Consider the following 20,392-nt stretch of genomic DNA (forward strand, 5'->3'; position numbering starts at 1 on the left):
TTATTCCTGTTCTTAAGGGAAATGGTTTTAGCCCATTGAGTATGATGTTGGCTGTAGGTTTGTCATATAAGGCTTTTACTATGTTGTGCTATGATCCCTCTATTCCCACTTTGCTGAGTGTTTTTATTAGAAAAGGGTGTTGGACTTTGTCAAATGCCTTTTCTGCATCAATCGATATGATTATGTGATTTTTGTCTCTCAACTTGTTTATGTGATGTATCATGTTTATTGATTTGTGGATATTGTACCAGCCTTGCATTCCTGGAATAAATCCCACTTGGTCATGGTGTATGATCTTTCTAATGTAATGCTGGATCTGGTTTGCTAGAATATTGTTGAGGATTTTAGCATCTATGTTCATCAGGGTTTTTGGCCTGTAATTCTCTTTCTTTGTGGTATCTTTATCTGGTTTTGGGATTAGGGTAATGCTGGCTTCATAGAAAGAGCTTGGAAGTGTGCCTTCCTCTTGAATTTTTTGGACTATTCTGAGAAGTATTGGCTTTAGTTCTTCTTTGAATGTTCAGTAAACTCCCCTGGTGAAGCCATCTGGTCCAGGGCTTTTGTTTGCTGGAAGCTTTTTTATTACAGTCTCAATTTCATCAGTAGTTATTGGCCTATTCAGGTTTTTTGATTCTTTCTGATTGAGTTTTGGAAGCTTGTATTTTTCTAGGAATGTGTCCATTTCATCGAGGTTGTCCAGTTTGTTGGAGTAGAGTTATTTGTAGTATTTTTGGACAATCCTTTGTATAGTGTTACTTCACCTCTTTCATTTCTGATTTTGTTTATTTGGGTCCTCTCTCTTTGTTTCTTGGTGAGCCTGGCTAGAGGTTCATCAATCTTGTTAATCCTTTCAAAGAACCAGCTCTTGGTTTCATTGATCTTTTGTATTTTTTTTTTTTTTGGTCTCTATGTCGTTTATTTCTGCTCTGATCTTATTTCCTTCCTTCTGGATACTGTGGGCTTTTCTTGTTGCGCTCTTTCTAACTCTTTGATTTGTAGTGTTAGATCATTTATTGCCAGTTTTTCTTGTTTTTTTTTTTTTTTTTTTTTTTTTTTTTGAGGTAGGCCTGTAGAGCTATGAACTTCCCTCTCAGGACTGCTTTCATTGTGTCTCATAGATTTTGGATTGTTGTGTATTCATTGTCATTTGTTTCCAGGATGCTTTTTATTTCTTCTTTGATCTCTCTGGTAATCCAGTCATTGCTTAATAGCATGCTATTAGGCTCCAAGTGTTTGATTTTTTTTCCAATGTTTTTATTGTAGTTCATTTCTAATTTTATACCATTGTGATCTGAGAAGATGCTTGTTATGATTTCTATTCTCTTGAATTTGAAGAGACTTTGCCTGTGTCCTAATATATGGCCTATCTTTGAAAATATCCCATGTGCATTGGAGAAGAATGTATATTCTGTAGCTTTGGGGTGAAATATTCTGAAGATGTCAATTAAGTCCATCTGATCTAGTGAGTCATTTAGTATTGCTGTTTCTTTGCTGATTTTTTGTTTAGAGGATTTATCCAGTGGTGTCAGTGGGGTATTAAAGTCCCCTTCTATGACTGTATTGCTATTAATCTCTCCCTTGATATCTTCCAGAAGTTGTTTTATGTATTTGGGTGCTCCTGTATTGGGTGCATATGTGTCTACCAGAGTTATATCTTGCTGTTGAATTGCTCCCTTAATTATTATGTAGTGGCCTTCCTTACCTCTTGTTATGGCCTTTACTTTGAGGTTTATTTTGTCAGATATAAGTATCGCAACCCCAGCTTTTTTCTCATTTCCATTTGCCTGAAAATTTTTTTTCCATCCCTTCACTCTCAGTCTGTGTGAATCCTTTGTTCTGAGGTGGGTCTCCTGCACACAGCCAATATATGGTTCATGTTTTCTTATCCATTCAGCTTCCCTGTGTCTTTTGATTAGAGCATTTAATCTATTTACATTTAATGTTATTATTGAAAAATACTTGTTTGTGGTCATTTTTATTCTTAATGTTTGTGTTTCTTCTTGTCTTTCTGTTTCTTCTTTTTACAGCAGTCCCTTTAGCATTTCTTTTATTGCTGGTTTGGTGGTTGTAAACACTCTTAGCCCTTTTTTGTCTGTGAAGCTCCTGATTCCACCTTCAATTTTGAATGATAGCCTTGCTGGGTATAGTATTCTTGGATTCATTCCTTTGCTTTGCATCACTTTGTATATTTCATTCCATTCTCTTCTTGCCTGCGTTGTTTCTGTTGAGAAGTCAGCTTATATTCTAATAGGAGGTCCCTTGTAGGTAACTTTCTGTCTCTCTCTGGCAGCCTTTAAGATTCTTACTTTGTCGTTTGTGTTTGCCAATTTAATTATGATGTGTGTTGGTGTTGGTCTTTTGGGGTTCATCTTGTTTGGCACTCTATGTGCTTCTTGGACGTGTGTAGTTTTTTTCTTGCCAGTATCAGGGAAGTTTTCTGTCATTATTTCTTCAAACAGGTTTTCTATTCCTTGCTTCTCCTCCTCTCCTTCTGGTACCCCTATTAAATGAATGTTGTTTCGTTTTGCATTGTCCCAATGCTGACTTAGGCTCTCCTCTTGCTTTTTAAGTTTTTTTTCCAGTTGCTCCTGTGTTTGTGTGTTTTTTCCTACCTTGTCTTCTAATTCACTGATGCGGTCCTCCGCCTCTTCTAGTCTGCTGTTTAAGCCTTCCATTGTGTTCTTTATTGCAGCTACGTCGTTCTTCATTTCCTCTTGGTTCCTTTTCATGTTGGTGACATTCTCATCCAACTCTTTATAATTCTCATTGAGTTGTGTGTATTTGTCATCCAGCCATTTGAGCATCCTTATAACCATTACTCTGAATTCTTTCTCTGATAAGTTAGTAGCCTCAGTTTCATTTAACTCCTTTTCTGGTGATCCTCTTTTTCTTTCCTTTGTGGATTGCTTTTTTGTCTTCCCATGTTTTTCTGTAATGTTTTAATTGTAGCTCCGATTGCTTTGCTACCCAGTTTCCTTAAGGTATGGTGCTACTGGTGTGACCTCTCAGGTCTCCTGGGTTTGGTAGTCTAGTGTAGCTCCCTACTTGGGCTATTTGGGTTCTCTTGATGTAGGCCCGTGAGCTGGCAGGGCACTACTTCGGTGTCTAGACGTCAGCAGCCGTGGAGGGGGTGTTCCAATTTTTGCTGTCTTCTGCCCTTGGTTGAAATCAAGCATGCCCTGCAGGGACTCACAGTGGCACCCAGGAACTGTCTGTTGTTGTGGTGGGGCTCAGGAAGCCTGCGTTCAGGCAAAGCGTGACTGTAGTGTCCAGAGTTCTGTAGTTGGGTGGGTAGACTCAGCTTTTGCTGCTCCCTCCGTGGTTGGATACACGCGATCCCAGCGGCAGCTCACAGAGGCAGCTGTGGTGTGTTTGCCAGCAGGGTGTACTGACACACTCTGAAGGGCCCTGGCACTGAAGCCACTGGATTGCAGTGTCTGTGGGCAGGTATCCCAGAAGAGGGAATTCAGCATTTCTACAGCCCAGCAGTGCACCCCTGTTTGTTTATGTGCATGACCAGCTGTGCTCACAGCGGGGCCCCAGGGCTGCCTTTGGAGCAGTGGTCTTGGGAGACCTGCAAGCTGGAAAAGCATGCAACTGTAGTGTCCACAGTCCTGCAGCTGTGGGGTGGGGAAACTCAGTTTTTGCTGATGCACCTGTGGTGGATAGGCGCACGTTCCCAGTGGTGGCACACAGGAGCACCTGCAGTAAGTTTGTTAGCGCAGGCACACTGAAGCACTCTGAAGGGCCCTGGCACACTTTGGGCAGGTATCCAGGATGGGTGAATTCAGAATTTCTACTGCCCAGGGGAGTGTGTCCCTATTAATCCAAGATCGGACCCAGCAGAGTCTCACTGGGGCTTCCCCAAAGTGCCCTGTGGATAGATGGGCTCAGGGGGAGTGAGCAACTGTGGTGGTGCAGTTTGCTGGTGCTGAGCTCTGAAGCATTCTGAGGGGCCCTGGCGCATAAGTTGCGCAGCTGGGTGTGTGTGGGCAGTTATTCAGGCAGAGGGAATTCAGAATTTCTACTGGGGGGCAGTGAGTCTGTGTCTGTACAAAATCACACCCAGCAGAGGTTCTCAGTGACTCCTAAGAGCAGTCTATGGAGTGGTGTGCCTTGGAGACCTGTGAGCTGGAGATGTGTGAATGCGCGATCTTGGAGGTCTGCAGCTGGGGGGTGTGTGTGGGGGGGGGCCTGCACTTACTGCTGAGGGCGGTGCAGTGCTCCTATGGAGGTGGAGGTCCCAGGGTTCGTGAGTCTGCGGGTGTGGCTGCAGGATTTTGGCTGGAGTGGCTGCCGGGTTCCGGCAGTGTCCAAGGTCTGTCTGGGTGGTGGTGCTGCTGAGTTCCTAGAAAAGACTGCTTTCCCCTTTAAGATGGCGTGGGCTCCGTGCCTGAGTCCGGCAGTCCGGGGTGTGCCGCAATGGTGGTAGTCTCTCCGTGTCCCAGAGAGCCTGGTCTGCCAGCCTCTGCTGCTCCTGCCAGATTTAACTGTCCCTCACTCACTCACATACACACCACACATATCCACACACTCTCCATTCATCTCCTCACTCACTCACTTCCTATCCCTCACGTCCATCCTGCCAGCCGCCATTCTTCCTTCCCCTCCAGATTCTTAACCACCACACATGGATGAGAGGCTAGTCCATTTTTCTTCTCTACACCTCCTACCAGTTTCTTCTGTATATTCTTAATTATATGACTTATGCTCAAGTAGTCTTCAGATGGTTATCCAGTTTGATTGTTCTGTAATTTAGTTGTAATGTTGATGTAGTCATGGGAGAAGGTTAGTGCAACTTCTCCCTACTCTGCCATCTTGGATGGATTTTGGAAATTAGGGTTTGTCATGAGCTGCCTTGTCTTCTCATTTCCCTATCCCCGCAGCTATTTTGACCAAAAGGCAGTACATCTTTTACTTGGCTGCCTCCATTATTACTGAAAAGAGCAATAGAGGCACTCAGTTCCATTAAAAATAATGAATTGGTACCTGCTGTGCACAAGGTACACATACTTGAAAGTTCTTTACCACCTAGTAGGAGTGGTAGGTAATAAACATATATTTGCAATATACTTTGCTTGCCAATGGTGTCTGTCAATCAAGATGAGGAAAGTAGGCTAGGATGACCCTGAAGGAGATATCAGGTAAAGTGAATCTCAATGGAGAAATGTACATTCTTTAGATCTTGGAGAAGGACAATATCCTAAGCAAAGGGAATGAGCAAAGACATGGAGGTCTGAAATAACAAGACTTAGCCAGAAAATATGACCCAAGCAGTGTAGTATATCAAAGTCTGAGGTCAGCAGTGTCTAGATCAGTGGTTCTCAACCTTGGCTGCACATGAGAATCACCTGGGAATCTTTTAAAAAATCCTGATTTCTGGGCCTCATCCTCCAGAAATTGTTTCTTTGTTACTAATGTTGTGGCCCCACCCCATAACAAAGAAACCATTTCCAGAGGATGAGGCCCAGAACTCAGGATTTTAAAAAGATTCCCAGGTGATTCTAATGTGAAGCCAAGGTTGAGAACCACTGGTCTAGATGGAGACTCCTGGAGAAGTAATAATAAAAGCAGGTACTTCTAATGGCTTATTCCTAGGATGCTATGCTAAAGCAATTTAGCTCTATTCAACAACCCTCTGAGGTGGATACTATTTTATTGCTAGTGGAAAAACTGAAGCCCAGAGAGTTTAAGTCACTAATAGTCATTGTGTACAGCTAATGAGTCACCCAAGTCAGCTTTAGAGCCCAGGCTGCGCATTGGGGATTAGAAATAATTAGCAAGTTACAGAAGGCCTTAATTGCAACTTTCGAAAGAGTTTTTCCTGTCCAAATGAAAAACAGGACACCAGTAAAGGGAATTTAATCAAGGAGGTGACTAGGGATCAGAAAATTGGGGAGTAAAGGCCTTATGGTAATTAGGCTCTTTGTAACTTCAGGCAAATAATTTTCCTTCTTTGGATCTCTGTTTTTTCATCTGTAAAATGACGACAGTGATAAAGGGCTAATCTTAAGGTTCTCTTTCAATTCGTTGAGTTTTTTGCATCTCCAACTCAGGGTAGGGGAGGGTTGGATTTCTAACTGGAGAGACTGGTAGATACTTTATGTACTGTACTTTATATATAGTACTAGAGGCCTGGTGCATGAAATTCATGAATGGGTGTGGTCCCTAGGCCTGGCCAGCAATCAAAGCACGAGAATCTGGCATGGAAGGGTAGGTCCCAGCTGACCTCTAGGCCCTGGGCAGTACTTGGGCCCCTGGGCCCCCATGAACCCCCCTCAGCCTGAGTCACAGAGCCCGAGTCCCCATGCAGAGATGCAGTGAGCACAGCCAGACGCTGTGGACCAGGGCACAGCGTGGTCCTCCAGGCCGCCCAGAAGCATGGCATGGAAGCTGGGTGGGCAGCGTGCTCTCTCCCAGCCAACCTCACAGACCGGTTCCTGTGCGATCCCACAGGGAGCCCAACCAGCCCCTGTGGTCCCGGTGGCTGCAGCCCGGCTCATCCGGAAGATGCCGTGCGGGTGCAAGGCAGGCAGGATCTTCACAGGCACCAGGCACCTGAGCATGGGGGCTTCCCTGGTGCTTTAGCCCTGGCATTCTGGGAGAGGGTAGCAGGGGGAATGAGAGCGAGCTTGGCGTACACCCTGCATTCTCACTGCACCTCTGTCCCTGTCACCCCCATCCCCGAGTAGCTGGCGAGAGGTCACAGTACGTCGTGGACACCCTCCATGTTCTGCGCTGCTCCCTGGTGGTCAGCACACGTCATAGCGAGTGGTTGAACTCCCAGTTGAACTCCCGGTCAAGGGGACAATTTGCATATTAGGCTTTTATTATATAGGATTATTATATAGGGTACCTCTTGCCTGGAATGCCATATTGCTTCTCTCTTTTCTTTCCAAATATTTTCTTACTATAGCTCCCCAACCCACTCTTCTTAGCTTTATCAGTGCTAAGTTAGTTATGTCTCACTTTGGCCCTTAATTATATATTGTCTTGTATTCTTTGCTAGTTGTTTCCTTTGTAATGTTTTCTCTCCAATTTACACCTCTCCTTTTCTTCTACATTTTAATTTTGCTTACCCTCTATATCAACTAACAGTCTTGGTGAAAATCTTCTTAATAATTTTCTTTCTCTTTTGACAGTGTGTGTGAGCACAGCAAAGAGAATTTTATGACTCCCTCCAACATGGGGGTGATCTTTGGTCCCACGCTGATGAGAGCTCAGGAGGATACTGTGGCTGCCATGATGAATATCAAATTCCAGAACATTGTGGTAGAAATCCTAATTGAGCACTTTGTAAAGGTATGTATTTCCTGTCCTCACCATCACTCCACCAAACATGTAACACTTTTTCCTAGCCACCTTTTAGAGTTTTGTCTCCTTTCCTGGGTCAAGTTGATAATGGAAGGAAATTCCATTATGGTACAATTACATTTAACAACATGTTTGCCACTGTGAAATTCATTTATTCAGCAAATATTGCTTAATTAGTAACTATTTCATTATCAGGCACCATGCTAATGGTATAGAAGGAGAAAAATATCACTGTCTATAGCTATAAGGAGTTAGCAGTGTAATATGGTGATAGACATGTAAACAAAGGAAAATGATAGCTATAAAATGCTATATGTATAATGAAACTATAAAGAAAGCAATACCTATACCAGTGATGGCGAACCTTTTGAGCTCGTCGTGTCAGCATTTTGAAAAACCCTAACTTAACTCTGGTGCCGTGTCACATATAGAATTTTTTTGATATTTGCAACCATAGTAAAACAAAGACATATATTTTTGATATTTATTTTATATATTTAAATGCCATTTAACAAATAAAAATCAACCAAAAAAAATGAGTTCGTGTGTCACCTCTGCCACACGTGTCATAGGTTTGCCATCACTGACCTATACATAGGTAAACCTATATCATCCTATCTAATAAAGAGGGGATATGCTAACTGACCCTCATGCTGTCCCAAAGATAGTGGCGCCCACAGCCAATAAGGAGGGAATATGCTAATTGACTGCCCTGCCCTCAAAGATGGTGGCACCCACAGCCAATAAGGATGAAATATGCTAGTTGACTGTCCCACCCTCAAAGATGGTGGCACCCACAGCCAATAAGGAGGAAATATGCTAATTGACTGCCACACTCTCAAAGATGGTGGCACCCACAGCCACAAGATGGTGGCACCCAGTCCCCTCAGCCCCCCAGCCACCCAAAGCCAGCCCAAGGTGCAGGCAAGCCTCAGATGGCAGCTGGCCAGCCACCCAGGGCCTGCCCAAGGTGCAGGCAAGCCTCAGATGATGGCTGCCTAGCCACCTAGGGCGGGCACGAAGTGCAGGCAAAGCCTTGGATGGTGGCTGCCCAGCCACCCAGGGCTGCCCGAGGCTCAGGTAACCAGGGCTGGCTGAGGCTTGCCCTGCTGGCAGTGGCAGCAGCAGAGGTGTGATGGAGCATTGTCTTCTCCTGATCACTGGGTCGCCTCCTGCCCCTGAGGGCTCCCGGACTGTGAGAGGGGGCAGGCCGGGCTGAGGGATGCCCCCTCCAGTGCATGAATTTTCATGCACCAGGCCTCTAGTTCTGAAATAATTTAAGGTGCTATATTTTTATGATATGTAAAATATGAGTTAGTATACATTATAATTAGGTCAAGTAAAAAAGTATAAATAAGGATAGAGACAGAAAATGGACCCAGGAATAAGGCGAGACAAAAATTATTTATTGACAAGTCATGTGCACTTGCTTCAGTTGTTCCTGCATTTGATTCTACACTTTGTAATAGCCTATGCCATCTTCACAGGGCATAATTCAATAAAAACATTTCTGCAAGTGGATGAGACTGATGATATAATCTAGGTGGTATCCACAGTTAAAATATAATGTCCACCATTAGATAGAAGTTAGCCTTCTAAGACTCTACATATAAACACTCTGGCTCCAACACAAGAGACATTTATTTCTTTGTTGTGGAATAGTCCAGCAAGGTGGTCCAAGGCCAGTATGGTGACTTGACAGGTACAAACGCAGGTTTCTTCCATCTTATTTCTCTGCCATTGTTAAGGTATTGCTTCATGTGCATGGCCAAATATCTTCTATATTATATCAACTGAGAAGGATGAAATAAAGGGAAGTAGAGGATACAGTTCTTTCCTTTATGGTCTTGTCCTGAAAGTCATATATATTACTTTCATTAACTTACTATTTGTCAGAATTTAATCTCATGGTCACATCTAGCTAGAAGAGAGTCAGGGAAGTATAGTTGTTGGGTTTTTTGTTTGTTTGTTTGTTTTTTTGATGGGGGGCATCCATGTGCACAGTATTTCATGAAAATAAGAAATACAGAATGGGAAACTTTTAGTGAGGTACAAAAAAGCTCAATTTTAAGTAGAGATTCCTGAAAGATTAACTCTGAATTTAAACCAGGAATTGACAAACCTTTTCTTAAGGAACCATATAGTAAATATTTTAAACTTTGCAGGTTATAGAACTCTGTCACAACTATTCACATACGCTTTTGTATTGAGAAAGCCATAGACAACATGTAAACAAGTTAATATTTTATTTAATTTAAAAAAAACATATTTTATTGATTTTCTAACAGAGAGGAAGGGAGAGGGAAAGTTAGAAACACTGATGAGAGAGAAACATCAATCAACTGCCTCCTGCACACCCCCCACTGGGGACGTGCCCACAACTGAGGTACATGCCCTTGACTGGAATCGAACCTGGGACCCTTGAGTCCTCAGGCCATCGCTCTATCCACTGAGCCAAACCGGATAGGGCAAAATATTTTAATAAAGTTCTATTTACAAGCAGGCAGGAAGCATGTGAGCTATAATTTCCTGACCGTTGGTCTAAAGTCCAGATGTCATTTATTGATTAGTTGATTGATTTATTCAATAAGTATGTATTGAGTACTTATTATTTGCCAATTACTGCTTTAAGCACTGGAGATACAGCTCTCATAAGTTTATATTCTAAAGAAAGTAGAAAAACAGTATGTATTTAAAATTAGTACCATGTATAGTATGTTAGGATCTATCTCTATCCTTATTTATACTTTTTTAGTTGATCTAGTTATAACAAGATTTAAGAAAAAAATAAAGCAGAGAAGGGAAGTGGTTTTACAGTTTCATTTATCTTTCACTTTTCAATTAAATTTGACATTCAATATTAGATTGATTTCAGTTATATTGCATAGTGGTTAGATTATACAACTTACAACATGATTCCCCTGATAAGTCTAATACCCCCCCAACACCATACATAGTTATTACAATATTGATGACTATTGTAGTCTGTAACTACTTTATAACTGTTAATTTGTACTTCCTAATCCCTGCACTTTTTTCACTCGGCCTCACACCCCCTTCTTACCTGGCAACAATAATTTTGTTCTCTGTATCTATGAATTTGTTAGTTTTGTTTGTTCATTTATTTTGTTTTTAGATTCCACATATCAGTGAAACCATGTATAAATATTAACACAAAATAAATCAAATACCTAAATGCAATATCTGAAATAATAAATTACATAGAAGGAAACATAGGTACTAAACTTATGGACCTTAAGCATAGAGGACAGTTTATGAATTTGACCCCAAAGGCAAAAGAAGTAACCGAAAAAATTAAAAAAAACTGGGACTATATCAAACTAAAAAACTTCTTCACAGCAAAAGAAACTCCAAACAGAATAAAAAAGCAACCAACTGAATGGGAGAAGATACTTTCAAACAGCAGTTAAGGTGTTAATAGCCAAAATATATTAAGAACTCATACAATTCAATACCAAAAAACCCTAAAAAATCCATTTAAAAACTGAGCAGAGAATCTGAATAGACACTTCTCCAAAGAAGACATACAAATGTACAACAGATATATGAAAATAGGTTCAACTTCACTATTAGGAAAATGCAAATGAAACTACAGTGTAATACCACCTCACTCCTGTTAGAATGGCTATCTACACTAATAAAAGAGAAACATGGTAATTGGCGTACGACTGCTACCCTTTTCATTGGCTAATCAGTGAGATATGTAAATTAACTGTCAGCCAAGATGGCGGCCGGCAGCCAGGCAGCTTGAAACTAACATGAGGCTTGCTTGCCTCAGTGACGGAGGAAACCAACGTTCCCCGCCTGCGCTGCAGGCCTCTGAGCCTGCAGTTTCAAACATTGTAACAAATACTGCCCAACTTCAGCCAGGAGATTCGCAACATTGTATTCAAAGGCCAGAAACCTACTTTCAGCAGCAGAGGCGGCCTAAGAGCTGGAGCCAAGCCTCAAGCTAAAGCTGGCCCAGAATTAAAACAAAGGAAAAAAGGAGCGTTTGGGAGTTCAGTCACCCTCAGCCTGAAAACAGCCCTCAGCCCCTCACCCAGACTGGCCAGGCACCCCAGTGGGGACCCCACCCTGAAGGGTGTGTGACCAGCTGCAAACAGCCATCATCCCCTCACCCAGGCTGGCCAGGCACCCCAGTGGGGACCCCCACCCTGATCCAGGACACCCTTCAAGGCAAACCAGCCGGCACCCACACGTGCACCAGGCCTCTACCCTATATAGTAAAAGGGTAATATGCCTCCCAGCACCGGGATCAGTGGACCCGAGAGGCCTCCCGGCACCAGGATCAGCATGACAGGGCGCAGCGCCCAAACACCCTGATTGGCCTTGCTCTGTGTGTGACCGGGTGCAGCACCCCAACCCCACCCCCCGGGCCCTGCTCTGTGTGTGACGGGGTAGAGCCATAACCTCCCCATCGGCCCTGCCCTGAGTGTGAGGGTGGCGGCGCCCCAACCCCCTGATTGGCCCTGCTCTGTAGGTGATAGAGGGTGGTGCCCCAACCCCCCCCCCACCCCCCACAGGCCCTGCTCTGTGTGTGATAGAGGGCGGCGCCCCAACCCACTGATTGGCCCTGCTCTGTGGGTGATAGAGGGCGGCACCCCAACCCACTGATCCGCCCTGCTCTGTGTGTGACAGGGGACGGTGCCCCAACTCCCCTATAGGACCTACTCTGTGAGTGACGGGGGGAGCTCCCCAACCCCCTGATGGGCCCTGCTCTGTGCGTGACAGGGGGTTGCACCGCAACCTCCCCATCGACCCTGCCTTGAGTGTGACAGGGGGTGGTGCCCCAACCCCCCAATCGGCCCTGCTCTGAGCCCAACCAGGGGCTGCACCTAGGGATTGGGCCTGCCCTCTGCCACCCGGGAGCAGGCCTAAGCCAGCAGGTCCTTATCTCCCGAGGGGTCCCAGACTGCTAGAGGGCATAGGCCAGGCTGAGTGACCCCCCCCTCCCCCCTGAGCACACAAATTTTTGTGCACCGGGCCTCTAGTCTACACTAATAAAAGACAAACATGCAAATTGACCATACCTTTGCTACACCTTAAGTCACTCCCACCAGGCAATCAGAGATGATTATAACCCAACCAAGATGGTGGCCGGCAGCCACGGAGCTGGAGCAAGCAGGAGGCTTGGTTGCCCCAATGATGGAGGAAGCCAAGGTTCCCGCCTGCCGCGGCGGCGGCTCTGACCTCCACTCAAAGCAACAAAGTTTCAATTATAGAAGATAAAGAAACCCCAGATACCTGTTTTCAGCCAGCTGTGGCCACAGAACTGGAGTGAGCAGGAGGCATGGGTTGCCCCTGGCGATGGAGGAAGCCAAGCTTCCCTCCCACCCAGCCTGGCCAGCTCTGAGCCCCTCTCAAGGCTACAAAGTTTCAATTATAGAATGTAAATAAATCCCAGAATAAAAAAAAAAGAAAAAAAGGAGAGGCTGGGAGCTTCCGTCACTGAAGGGGCTTGGCCAGCCTGAAAACGGCCCTCAGCCCCTCACCCAGACTGGCCAGGGACCCCATTGGGGACCCCCCACCCTAAAAGGGGTGTGGCCATCCTGAAAACAGCCATCAGCCCCTCACCCAGGCTGGCCAAACCTCCATGGGGTGAGGGTCCCCACTTGGGGGGGGGTCTTGACCAGCCTGCAAACAGCCATCAGCCACTCACCCAGGCTGACCAGGCACCCAAGTGGGACCCCCACCCTGATCCAGGACACCTTTCAGGGCAAACCAGCCAGCTCCTACCCATGCACCAGGCATATAATAAAAGGGTAATATGCAAATTGACCCTAACAGCAGAATGACTGGGAATGACTGGTCACTATGACACACACTGACCACAAGGGGGCAGATGCTCAATGCAGGAGCTGTCCCCTGGTGGTCAGTGTGCTCCCACAGGGGGAGCTCTGCTCAGCCACAAGCAAGGCTGATGGCTTCTAGCACAGCAGTGGTGGCGGGAGCCTCTCCCGCATCCTCTGCAGCACTAAGGATGTCCGACTGCAGCTTAGGTCTGCTCCCTGCTGGTAAGTGGACATCCCCCGAGGGCTGCCAGGCTACCAGAGGGATATTTGACTGCCAGCTTGGGCCCAATCCCCCAGGGAGTGGGCCTAAGCCGGTAGGTGGACATCCTCTGAGGGGTCCCAGACTGCAAGAGGGCATAGGCCAGGCTGAAGGACCCCCCGAGTGCACAAATTTTTGTGCACCGGGTTTCTAGTTATCAATAAGAAAAGTAATAACAAGTGTTGGAGAGATTGTGGGGAAAAAGGAACCCTCATTCACTGCTGGTGGGAATATAAACTGGTACAGTCATTAGGGAAAATAGTATGGAGGTTCCTAAGAAATTTAAGAATATGCTGAGATTTGTGAAATTGGTGAAGGGATTAAGAAAACAAACCTTATAGACACAGGCAATAGTGTGGCAATTACTAAAAAGAGGCTGGTGGAGGTATAGAAGAGTAAAATGGGGATAAATGGTGATGGAAGGAGATTTGACTTGGGGTGGTTAATACACAATACTATATACATATAATGTAGAATTGTATACTTGGAATCTGTGTAATTTTATTAAACAATGTCACTCTAATAAATTCAATTAAAAAAACACATCGGAGCCCAGTCTGAGTGGCTCAGTGGTTGAGTGTTGACCTATAACCGTAGAAGTCAGGGTTTGATTCCTTGTCAGGGCACTTGGAGTCAATCCCCACTGTGGGGCATGCAGGAGGCAGCCAATCAATGATTCTCCCTCACCATTGATGTTTCTATTTCTCTCTCCCTCTCCCTTCCTCTCGGAAATCAATGCAATTATATATATTTAAAACAAACAAGCAAAAAAAAAAAAACACATATAGGTCATAAAGGAACAAATATGACTTTCCCTACTTGCCAATGGCATGACTTTCTATATAGCAAATCCCAAGGGATCTATACCATAAAAATGTTTCTTGAACTTATAAGGGAGTTTATCAATGCCACAGGATACAAAGCCAACATGCAAAAATTAATTTAATTATTTTTTTTTGAAGTAGAGAAAGCTATATATTGTCAGGGTGCCACTCTATTGTCTGTACCAATGGGCTATGCATATAAGTATATCAATTCTTTATCTCTCCTCGCCTGCCCACCCCCCCCATGGAAGTATATCAGTCTGTTCCATGCCTCCATGCTTCCAGTCTTATTTTGTTGGTGAAATTTGTTTTGTTCATTAGATTCCACAAATAAGTGAGATCATGTTATATTTGTCTTTCTCAGATTGGCTTATTTTACTTAGCATAATATTCTCCAGGTCTATCCATGCTGTCCCAAAAGATAAGAAATCTCTCATTTTTACAGCTGCATAGTGTTCCATTGTGTAAATGTCCCACAATTTTTTATCCATTCATCCACTGATGGGCACTTGGGATATCGCCAAATCTTATCTATTGTAAACGATGCTGCTATGAACACAGGGGTGCATATATCCTTTCTGATTGGTGTTTTGGGATTATTAGGATATATTCTCGGAAGTGGGATCACTGGATGAATGGGAGTTCCATTTTTAATTTTTTGAGGAGTCTCTATACTGTTTTTCGTAGTGGCTGCACCAATCTGCATTCCCACTAGCAGTGTACTAGGGTTTCCTTTTCTCCCCATTCTCACCAGCAACTTGTTGTTTGTTGATTTGTTGATGGTAGCAATTCTGATACAGTGGGGCCTTGACTTACGAGTTTAATTCGTTCCGTGATGGAGCTCGTAACTCAAATTACTCGTATGTCAAATCAAGAAGTGAACGAGTGAGACACGTGATGCTGGGCTGATGTTGTGGTGTTCACTGTGACGTTCGCTGCGCCAACTAGTGGTGGGGTATCTGAAGCTGGCTCATAACCCGAATTTTAGCTCGCAACTCAAAGCGAAAAATCGGCCGAGAGACGGCTCGTATCTTGAAAAACTCGTTAGTCGGGACACTCGTAAGTCAAGGCCCCGCTGTACTTACAAAGTGATATCTCACTGTGGTTTTAATTTGCATTTCTCTGATGACTAGTGACTTTGAGCATTTTTTCATATGTCTCATGGCCACTTATATGTCTGCTTTGGAGAAGTGTCTATGCAAGTCCTCAGCCCATTTTTTTATTAGATTGTTTGTCTTCCTTTTGTTAAGTTGTATGAGCTCTCTATATACAGTATTTTGGAGACCAACCCCTTATAGGATGTATCATTGGCAAATATGTTCTCCCATGCAGTGGGCTCTCTTGTTATTTTGTTTATGGTTTCTCTTGCTGTGCAGAAGCTTTTTATTTCGATGTAGTTCCATTTGTTTATTTTGTTCTTAGTTTCCATTGTCCTAGGAGATGTATAGGTAAACATATTGCTACGAGAGATGTCTGAGATGTTGCTGCCTATGGTTTCTTCTAAGATTTCTTTTTCTTTTCTTTCTCTTCTAAGATTTTTATGGTTTTACATCTTACATTTCGGTCTTTTATCCATTTTGAATTTATTCTTGTGTGTGGTGTTAGTTGGTGGTTTAGCTTTATTTTTTTTGCATGTATCTGTCCAGTTTTCCCAACACCGTTTATTGAAGAGACTGTCTTGACTCCATTGTATGTTCTTGCCTCCTTTGTTAAATAGTTTTTAAAATATATTTTTATTGATTTCAGAGAGGAAGGGAGAGAGATAGAAACATCAATGATGAGAAAAAATCATTGATCAGCAGCCTACTACATGTCCCCTACTCGGGATCAAGCCTATAAACCAAGAATATTCCCCTTGCCAGAATCAAACCCGGGACCCTTCAGTCCACAGGCCAACACTCTATCCACTGAGCCAAATAGAATAGGGCTCCTTTGTCAAATATCAATTGAGCATAATAGATTGGGTTGATTTCTAGGGTCTCTGTTCTATTCCATTGGTCTATATGCCTGTTCTTGTACCAATGTCAGGCTGTTTTGAATACAGTGGCTTTGGAGTAGAACTTGATATCTGATATTGTGATCCCTCCAACTTTGTTCTTCTTTCTCAATATTGCTGTGGCTATTTGGTGTCTTCTTTTTTATTACAAATGGCTTTTTGGAGTGTTTGTTCTAGGTCTGTGAAATATGCCACTGATATTTTAATCGGGATTGCATTGAATCTACTAGCATAGATTACTTTCGGTAGTTTGGATATTTTAGTGATGTTGATTTTACTAATCAATGAGGACAGTATATTATTCCATTTGTTTATAACTTCCTCTATCTCTATATGCAACTTCCTGTAGTTTTCTGAGTACAGGTCTTTTACCTCCTCAGTTAAGTTTATTCCTAAGTATCTTATTATTTTTGTTGCAGTGGTAAATGGGATTATTCATTTAGTTTCTCTTTCTGAGAGTTCCTTATTGGTGTATAAAAATGCCATAGATTTATGGCTGGATTTTTTTGTATCCTGCTACATTCCCAAATTTATTTATTAAATCTAGTAATTTTTGGTGCAGTCTTTAGGGATTTCTATGTACAATACCATGTCATCTGTGAATAATGAGCTTTATTTCTTCCTTTCTAATTTGATGCCTTTTATTTCTTTTTCTTATCTGATCACTATGGTTAGAAATTCCAGTACTACCTTGAACAGGAGGGGAAAAGGGGGCATCCCTGTCTTGTTCCTGTTCTTAGGGAAATGGTTTTTAGTATTTGCCCATTGAGTATGGTGTTGGCTGTAGGTTGGTCATATATAGCTTTTATTATGTTGAGGTATGATACCTCTATTCCCACTTTGCAGAGAGTTTTTATCAAAAGAGTGATGGATTTTGTCAAATGCTTTTTCTGCATCAATTGATATGATCATGTAATTTTTAAATAATTATTTATTGTTTAAAGTATTACATGAGTCTCCTTTTTCCCACATTGACTTCTCCCCCGCCTCCCCTCCCCCAAGCACAAGCCCTCACCACTCTACTGTCTGTGTCCATTTTGCTCAAATTTATGCATACAAGTCCTTTGGTTGATCTCTTACCCCCTCACCCCCTACCTTCCCTCATAGGTTTTACAGTCTGTTCGATGCTTCTATGTCTCTGGCTTTATTTTTGTTCATTATATTCCACAAATGAGTGAGATCATGTGATATTTATCTTTCTTTGACTGACTTATTTCACTTAGCATAATGCTCACAACTTGAAGAATTATAAAGAGAGCAACAAGAAAAGCCCAGAGTAACCAGAAGGAAGGAAATAAAGATCAGAGCAGAAATAAACGACATAGAGACCAAAAATAAATAAATAAATAAATAAATAAATAAATAAATAAATAAATAAATAAATAAATACAAAAGATCAATGAAACCAAGAGCTGGTTATTTGAAAGGATAAACAAGATTGATGAACCTCTATCCAGGCTCACCAAGAAACAAAGAGAGAGGACCTAAATAAACAAAATCAGAAATGAAAGAGGTGAAGTAACAACCAACCCCACAGACATGCAAAGGAGTGTAAAAAAATACTACGAGCAACTCCATTCCAACGAACTGGACAACCTTGATGAAATGGACATATTCCTAGAAAAATGCAAGCTTCCAAAACTCAATCATGAAGAATCAAAAAACCTGAGTAGGCCAATAATTACTGATGAAATTGAAACAATAATCAAACAGCTTCCAGCAAACTAGAGAGCATTGTGATCATGTGATTTTTGTCCTGAAATCTGTTTATGTGCTGTATCACATTTATTAATTTGCAAATATTGTCCCAGCTATGCATCCCCAGAATAAATCCCGCTGGGTCATGGTGTATGATCTCTTTAATGCATTGCTGAATCGGATTTGCTAAAATGTTTTGAGGATTTATCATCTAAGTTCATCAGGGATATAGGTCTGTAGTTCCCTTTCTTGGGAGTTCCTTCATCTGGTTTTAGAATTAGGGTAATGCTGGCCTTATAGAAAGATCTTGGACTTGATCCTTCCTCTTGAATTTATTGGAATAGTCTGAGGAGGATAGATGTTATTTCTTCTTTGAATGTTTGGTAAAACTCCCCTGTGAAGCCATCTGGACAAGGGCTTTTTTGCTTTTTTTCCAGAAGTTGTTGTTGTTGTTTGTTTTGTTTTTTATTTTATTTATTACTGCTTCAATTTCATCAGTAGTCATTGGCCTTTGCAGGATTTCAGATTCTTCCTGATTGAGTTTTGGAAGATTGTATTTTTCTAGGAATATGTTCATTTCATCCAGGTTGTCCTGTTTGTTGAAATATAATTGTCCGTAGTATTTTTTAAGATCCTTTGTATTTCTGTGGGGTCAGTTGTTACTTCACCTCTTTCATTTCTGATTTTGTTTATTTGGTTCCACTCTCTTTGTTTCTTGGTGAGTCTGGCTAGAGATTCATCAATCTGGACTATCCTTTAAACCAGCACTTGATTTTATTTGTCTTTTGTCTTTTGTGGGTTTTTTTTTCTTTTTTGTCTCTATGACATTTATTTTCGCTTTGATCTGTATTAATTCCATTCTTCTACTTACTCTGGGTTTTTCTTGTTGTTCTCTTTTAATTCTTTAAGTTGTGGTCTAGATAACTTTTTATCAGTTTTTCTTGTTTTTTGTGTGTTTTCTTTTGTTTGTTTGTTTGTTTTGTTTCGAGGTAGGCCATGAACTTTACTATGAACTTGCATCACAGGATTGCTCTCACTGGCTCCCTTTTTGTGGGGGGGGGGGGAGGGGGATTCATTTTAATTTGTTTTCAGGATGTTTTTAATTTCTTCTTTGATCCCGTTGGTAACCCATTTATTGTTTTAGAATGTGCTATTTAGCCTCCATGTTTTTAATTGTTTTTGAGGTTTGTTTTTTTTTTTATTGTAGCTGATTTCTAATTTCATGCCATTGTGATCTGGGAAGATGGGTGATATGATTTCAATTTCCTTGAACTTGTAGAGACTTGTTTTGTGTCCCAATATGTTGTCTGTCTTTGAAAATGCCCTATGTGTACTTGAGAAGAATGTATATTTTATAGCTTTGGGTGAAATGTTCTGAGAATGTCAATTATTTCCTTCTGATCTAGTAAGTTGTTTAGGCATAAGATTCATCCAGTGATCCAGTGGGGTGTTAAATTCCCCTACTGTTATCGTATTGCTGTTGATCTCTCCCTTGATATCCTACAGAAGTTGTTTCTTTAAAAAATATATATTTGTATTCTTCTGTATTGGGTGCATATGTACTTTCCAAAGTTATATTTTCTTGTTGAATCTATTGCTTTAGCATTATGAAGTGGCCTTCATTATCTCTTATTATGGTCTTTACTTTGAGGTCCATTTTGACAAATATAAGTATTGCTACCCCAGTTGTTTTTTTTTTCATTTCCATTTGCCTAAAATTTTTTTTCCATCCCTTCACTTTCATTCTGTGTAAGTCCTTTGTTCTGAATTGAGTCTCCCCTAGACAGCATATATATGGGTCATGTTTTCGTATCCATTCAGCTATCCTGTGTCATTTGATTGGAGTGTTTAATCCATTTCTATTTTTAAGTAATTATTGATAGGTTCTTGTTCTTTCCTCCCCCTCTTTCTCTTTCATCTTTTTACAGCAGTCCCTTTAGCATTTCTTTTTTTTAAATTAAATCTTTATTGTTCAGATCATTACATTTGTTCCTCTTTCTTCCCCCCATAACTCCCCTCCTCCCAGTTCCCGCCCCACCCTCCGCCCTCACTCCCCATCCACTGTCCTCATCCATACATGCACGATTTTTGTCCAGTCTCTTCCTGCATCTCCCACACCGCTTTCCCCCCAAGAATAGACAGTCCATTCTCTTTCTATGTCCCTGATTCTATTATAATCACCAGTTCATTCTGTACATCAGATTATTTATTCACTTGATTCTTAGATTCACTTGTTGATAGATGCATATTTGTTATTCATAATTTGTATCTTTACCTTTTTCTTCTTCTTCCTCTTCTTAAAGGATACCTTTCAGCATTTCATATAATCCTGGTTTGGTGGTGATGAACTCCTTTAGCTTTTCCTTATCTGTGGAGCTCTTTATCTGACCTTCAGTTCTGAATGATAGCTTTGCTGGATAAAGTAATTTTGGTTGTAGGTTCTTGGTACTCATCACTTTGAGTATTTCTTGCCACTCCCTTCTGG

At 42.2% G+C, this 20,392-nt stretch overlaps 1 protein-coding gene across 3 annotated transcripts in view; it reads left to right on the forward strand.

Annotated features, from left to right (window-relative positions):
• The window catches only part of OPHN1 (oligophrenin 1), a 604,444-nt gene that overhangs the window by 470,729 nt on the left and 113,323 nt on the right, over nt 1-20,392 (forward strand). For all 3 annotated transcript variants that reach the window (XM_036304626.1, XM_036304628.1, XM_036304627.1), the window contains one exon: nt 7,143-7,302. In XM_036304626.1, the coding sequence (XP_036160519.1) occupies nt 7,143-7,302 (160 nt within the window). The remainder of the gene's footprint in view (nt 1-7,142; nt 7,303-20,392) is intronic.

The sequence above is a fragment of the Myotis myotis genome, unplaced genomic scaffold (genome assembly GCF_014108235.1).
Source record: "Myotis myotis isolate mMyoMyo1 unplaced genomic scaffold, mMyoMyo1.p scaffold_m19_p_4, whole genome shotgun sequence".
Taxonomy (NCBI): Eukaryota; Metazoa; Chordata; class Mammalia; order Chiroptera; family Vespertilionidae; genus Myotis; species Myotis myotis.